General features: G+C 33.6%; 1 protein-coding gene across 5 annotated transcripts in view; it reads left to right on the forward strand.

The window, feature by feature from the left end:
• Window positions 1-6,450, forward strand: part of LOC106071118 (uncharacterized) — a 39,848-nt gene extending 33,398 nt beyond the window's left edge. For 4 of the 5 annotated variants that reach the window (XM_056039825.1, XM_056039827.1, XM_056039826.1 and 1 more), the window contains 2 exons: window positions 213-264; window positions 787-6,450. In XM_056039825.1, the coding sequence (XP_055895800.1) occupies window positions 213-264; window positions 787-1,119 (385 nt within the window). In that variant the 3' untranslated portion in view covers window positions 1,120-6,450. The remainder of the gene's footprint in view (window positions 1-212; window positions 265-786) is intronic. The other variant, XM_056039829.1, reaches the window with a different exon arrangement.
• Window positions 6,451-6,611: the final 161 nt, after the last annotated feature.

Raw genomic sequence — 6,611 nt, forward strand, 5'->3', positions numbered from 1 at the left:
TGATAAATAAAACTAATGGACCAATATTTGCAACTTTTTGGCTTAACGATTCAATCCCATTTTAGTTTCCTTTGGGGAAATTCTATGGTTTAGTTTATTTGGAGTAATTCCAAATGGCTTTTACTGTTATGCATTTTTTTTCTTTTATTAATAGTAATAGTATCTATTGTTATTGTTTATTATATTCAATTTCTGTTTCTATTCTCTTTTAGGTTGATTTATAAATGTATACATAGAAAAAAATATTTTGATGAGATGGTTACGGTGAGACTTTTTTTTTCATACAAGTTTTAATTGCTTGCAGTCTAAATATACAGGACTAGATTGCTTTATAACTCAAAAATATGAATGAATAATACATGACTTTAGGGTAGTCAGTACTTAGAGAGTGGCTAATAGAATAACTGTCAACAAATCAACAAAAATGACCTGATGATTTTCAAGATGATACAAGATAGAAAAAGTCCATGATTGATAGAACTAAGACCGTATAAAGCGTCACTTAATAATGTAAGCTGATCTAGCAGTAAGTAGATTAGGGCCCAGATTCCATCAAGATATGCCAAACGATAGAGTTGTGGACACAATACAACTGGAGAGATCTTTTTTTTTTTACAGTTACTTTTCAGAAACTGCCAAAACCATTGTCAAAATCAAGCAATCATAAGAACTCAATGCAATAGTTAAAGGTCACAGTAGGGGGCAAGGCTTTCAAAGCACTGACTTATAAATGAACACTTTTCATAACATTATTTTTTTTTTATAATGGCATTGCATTTTTTTCAGACTTCTGACTTTCAAGACTACACAAGTGAAGGAATGGAACAAGGCTCGAATGAAAGTGAACAAGGAGGTAGTGATAGTTCTAACAGAGACACTAGTTCACCAAGTGATCTTGAAACTTACCAAAATGAAAAACAATGGGAAAGGAAGGTGCCAACTCCAAATGTATACAACTCTTTACCACACGCAAGTCATGATACAGAGAACATATCACCCTTGAGTCAAACTTCTGTTGACAGTCATAATACCAAGGAAGTATTAGAATGCCATAGTCATAACACATATGATAATATATCCATACAGATAAACAGTATTGCACTTGCTGATATTGTATAGTGTGTTGTTGAAACCTATGCCAGTGACTTGGTTACAACTAATGGCAATAACACATCTTCTGCCATTGACACATAACAATCAAATCTAATGACAGTAAAACTGATGACAGTGATACACTTGGTATATCATATGTATCATATTACTTTTGTTTCACACACAAAATAAAATGTTATTCAGGTATTAAAAATACCCTGTTGATAGCCAAGATTATTTTTTAAATGTTGAAAAAAAAAAGGTTATTACGTTTAGTTTTTTATAAATTTTTGACTTGATGTCCAGATTTATATAATGTTTAGACTCAATGTCCAGTTTTAAATAATGTCTATAGACAAACGCTCAGTTTAAATTAGGTGTAGAGATTAACTAGATACGATTGAAAGGCGATGATTTTTTAAAATGCTTTACTAGGCATTATTCCATGGTTGAGTCTCAGGTACAGTGGATTCTGGTTAATCAGATTACACTGGGGCATGATCATATTGGTCCTAATAATGATATTCTTTTTTGAAGTAATGTCTGTATTATATAAAATAAGATAATAATCAGCTGGTCTAACTACCTGAACCACAAACATGTCTTGTGCTAGGAGATATGCTATACCTAACATTTAAAAAATGTCATATCTTACTACATTTATTGTCCAACAAACATTCAGACTGTGCATTAAAAACTTTATTTTTAGTGTTGCCCCCTAGAGCAAGTGGTGAAAACATTCCAGACACCACTATGGATGGATTTAGGACTGGGGAATCACTCACTCTTAAGGGCAGCATATCATCTACTAAAGTAGAATAGGGCAGGCCGGTTTTCGGCCAACTCACTTAGGAACGGCTCAAATTCTGCCTGCCTCTAGGATGGCAGCTGATCATTTTCAGCAATTTCTCAATACCTCATCAGGCACAGTCACTACTTCATAAGAATGTACCAGAGATCAAACAACTGCTGCAGCAAAGCTCTGCACCAGTCAAGCCTGCAGAGGCAGGCCAAGAAATGTTAAAGGACAAACTTACTGTTCCCCATGGAGACCTGAGTGCACTTTGTAAAATCTCAGGGATATGTCCAAAGCTTAAAGAGGGATTTGAGCTTCCGTAGCACTAACTTACTTTCATAAGAATTATATAAGATAAGATAATAATCATGACTAGGACTCACAACAGAAATGAAATGTGATTTCTTTAATGAAAAAGAATGTTCTTATAGCTTGGTCATAGTAATGTTTGTAAAATGTCTGTCAAATGTTTCCCATGTTTCGGATGTTCATTCAGAGTTGAAGGTAATTTACTTCCTAGTCCAAACCTCCCGCAGGACGACTGGCGAGGGAGCGGGCAGGGTTTGAACCCGCAACCACCAGAAAAATCCAAACGACAGTTCAGCGCACAAACCGCACGACCAGGCAGCCATCCTAATCTGGAGGGACTCTTGCTAATGGTACCAGACACTCTTTTGTTTTCTCGACACTTACATTGTTTAAAAAAAATAAGGGAGGGAGGGGGAGATGCGGAGCAATCAAATAGTCATGCCGCAAGACACTAAGTGGACAATTGGTAGATTCTTTGTTCTGGTTTGCTCTTCAGTTTTGACTAAGACTAAAGCTGCTGTACTGATACTAAAGTTTTGACTAAGACTAAAGCTGCTGTACTGATACTAAAGTTTTGACTAAGACTAAAGCTGCTGTACTGATACTAAAGTTTTGACTAAGACTAAAGCTGCTGAACTGATACTAAAGTTTTGACTAAGACTAAAGCTGCTGTACTGATACTAAAGTTTTGACTAAGACCAAAGCTGCTGTACTGATACTTCAGTTTTGACTAAGACTAAAGCTGCTGTACTGATACTTCAGTTTTGACTAAGACTACAGCTGCTGTACTGATACTTCAGTTTTGACTAAGACTAAAGCTGCTGTACTGATATTAAAGTTTTGACTAAGACTAAAGCTGCTGTACTGATACTTAATTTTTGACTAAGACTAAAGCTGCTGTACTGATATTAAAGTTTTGACTAAGACTAAAGCTGCTGTACTGATACTTAATTTTTGACTAAGACTAAAGCTGCTGTACTGATACTAAAGTTTTGACTAAGACTAAAGCTGCTGTACTGATATTAAAGTTTTGACTAAGACTAAAGCTGCTGTACTGATATTTAAGTGTTTGACTAAGACTAAAGCTGCTGTACTGATACTTATTGGATATTTCGTGTGATTGCATGGAGGACTCTTTTTAAAATTAAAATAACATTCAGTCTAAAAAGTTGTCAATGCTCCAGTCTGTCAAACTTTGTTGCTCAGTTTTACCTTCTGAAATATGAGAAACTAGGTGATGATAACTTTTTAACAAATTGGGAACATTGGATACGAAATTTTAGAACCATTTCTTGTACGTAGGGGCTGACATTTCAGCTACTCAGGTTGTTGATCATTAGATGCGGCTGTATGGTGTTGAAAGCCAAGGACAAATCTTTAAACAGCACTTGTGCTTACGTTTTGGGTTTGGGTTTATTAAGATGCATATAGAGCTTGACATATAGCAATAGAATTGCATCTTCAGTTTTCCTGTTTTATCAGATTATTCATTGTTATTAATTTTTGTTGACGGTGTTTCGCATATTTAGTCTGATTAAATAAAATTAAAGTCCATGTAAGTGGAACACCATCACCTGTAAGTATATGTAATAAAATTGGGTTTTGGTGCTTTTATGATTCAATCTGAATTACTGCTGTTCTAACTGATGGTTAGATTTATTAAGACTGTGCCATATTTTACTTTCAGGATTTTCTGGAATAAAGTTTTCTGTTGATGATTTAAAAAGTATTTTCAGATATATGCAACTCTTATGATCTTGTTAAAGTAAATTTGATGTTTTATTATATATACACTTTATTGTTTTAACAGTGGCATAGCTAGGAATTTGCCATCATTTGGAAGCCCGGGGGGCTTGACCTCTTTGGGGGCCCCTGCATTTTGTGTAATATTTAATATTTAATGTAAAAAACAATTTCTAACACTCATTTGGGGGGCCACCCTCAGGTGGGGGCCCCGGGGGGGCTTTTCAAATTTTCTCCCCCCCCTCCCCCAACCCACCCTAGCTAGGTCACTGTGTTTTTTAAAGAAGAAAGCATGACATGTTTTTTTGTTGTTATTGTTGACCTTTTTGTCTTAGTCCTAGCACAGAGCACTGAGCTATTCTTATTATTATTCATGTTTCATGTGTATACTTTTACTTTTAGAAATGCCATTTAAAAAGTAAGTTTCAAAACTAGGTCATAATGTTTAATATTTTCACTTGTAACAGAGTTTTAGCACAAATAAAATAGTCAATTTTTTATTATTATTTTTAAAACATTGTCCAAAAAAAACGACAAAAAAAACACTTCTGAAAAATTTCTTATAAATTTAATTTTGGGGTCAGGTTAGAAAAACATTGATATATGTTGACACCCAATGTCAAATCATTGTGATGAAAAGATTTATAAAACAAATTTACACCTGTTTAAATTTCTTCTGTAAAGCAGTCATGTATTGGGGCAAGGTGGCTGAGTGGTAAAGTGCTTAGCTTCCAATCTGAGGGGCCCTGGGTTCAAATTTCTGTGAAGACTGGGATTTTGAATTTTGGGATTTTCTGATACCTTCAAGTCCATCCAACTCTAATGGGTACCTGACATTAGTTAGGGAAAGTAAAGGTGGTCGGTCAATGTGCTGGCCACCTGACGCCCTCTTTAACCTTTTGGCCAAAGAAACAGATGACTTTTACATCATCTGCTCAACAGATTTCAAGGTCTGAAAGGGGAACTTTAATTTTTTACTTGCTTTGTCATGTATTATATGTGTAGATTATATTCTACAACTATATTTTTATTTGTTATTAACACTTAAAAAAAATATATCTTTTGTAAATATATTAATTTGGTAACAAATTTGTTTGAATTTTTGTTATTGCCTCACATTTTTTTTCACTGATTCAATTTGAACATTACCTATAATTTTTTTTACACTAGACTTTTTTACACCATGATCACTTCCCTTTCTTTTTTTTTAATAAATGACTTTTTCAAATGATGTTTTTTTACTCCTGGACTGAGGATTACATCTCCTTTCAGGAACGTTTACAAATAAGGAATATAAAGAAGACTTGAGTTTCTGTAATCATTGTATACTTTGATTCAGAAATGCGTTGTGTATTTTGATTTGAATGACTTTCTTGCCTTTGAACCTTGATTTTTCTTGATATATTTTGAACTTTGTTTTTGGTTGCACACTGTAAAAGTGAAAAATTAATTACTCTCTAAATTGTTTTCTTTTACAACAAGGTCAAGGCTAAATCTTAAACAGGCATTAGTCTATTATGTATTGCCTGGCTGTATGGTGTGCTGTTAGTAGTTTCAAATTTGTTTCCACCCTTCATAGTATACTGCAGACCAGTATAAGAAGTCACACCATGAAACTGATGCTAGCATTTACTATCAAAAGGTTTGAATTCTACTGTAAGATTTTTACCACAGAATTCAGTGTCCAACTTTCAAAACCATTTGAGAGTACAGAGACCAGTATAAGAAGTCACACTATGAAACTGATGTTAGCATTTACTATCAAAAGGTTTGAATTCTACTGTAAGATTTTTGCCACAGAATTCAGTGTCCAACTTTCAGAACCATTTGAGAGTACAGAGACCAGTATAAGAAGTCACACTATGAAACTGATGTTAGCATTTACTATCAAAAGGTTTGAATTCTACTGTAAGATTTTTGCCACAGAATTCAGTGTCCAACTTTCAGAACCATTTGAGAGTACAGAGACCAGTATAAGAAGTCACACTATGAAACTGATGTTAGCATTTACTATCAAAAGGTTTGAATTCTACTGTAAGATTTTTGCCACAGAATTCAGTGTCCAACTTTCACAACCATTGAAGAGGAGAATAGTTTTAATTTGACTTGGAAGCTGATTTTTCTCTTTCAGATTTTACAGTTTGCAAACTTAAACGGGTTTTTATCTCTTTTATTGATCCTCCACATAGATACGTATTTAAATGAGCCAACTTGTAATATTTGACCATTCAACTGTATACAACATCTTGTACTATCTCCACACAAACTAGTATTTTGCTTTTTTCAGCACTGATTCTCATGCCGTAGCTGCAGTAAGCCATTTTATAACAGCCATTTATCTGTTTAAATTTGCAGATTTATGAAACCACATTCTTTCTTCATATTTATAAAAATTGCTTTTCCCATCCATTGTTACTCAAACATTCAATTGATGCCAACATATGTTTTATACCAAGTATTTATCTGTTGTTATTTTTATTTTATTTTGAATAAAAAGTATTACAAATACATTTATAGAATTCTCTGTTTCATTAAATGTATCGTTTGAACTAAATCTGGGCTGTTGAAATAGAATGCTGAAATACCTAGAATATTGAATAATTTAATAAATAAAACAAGTAACAAAAAAAAAAAGGCTTTTTCTTTATTGACAAATCCTCCATTAAACTGC

Source organism: Biomphalaria glabrata, chromosome 9 (assembly GCF_947242115.1).
Source record: "Biomphalaria glabrata chromosome 9, xgBioGlab47.1, whole genome shotgun sequence".
NCBI lineage: Eukaryota > Metazoa > Mollusca > Gastropoda > Planorbidae > Biomphalaria > Biomphalaria glabrata.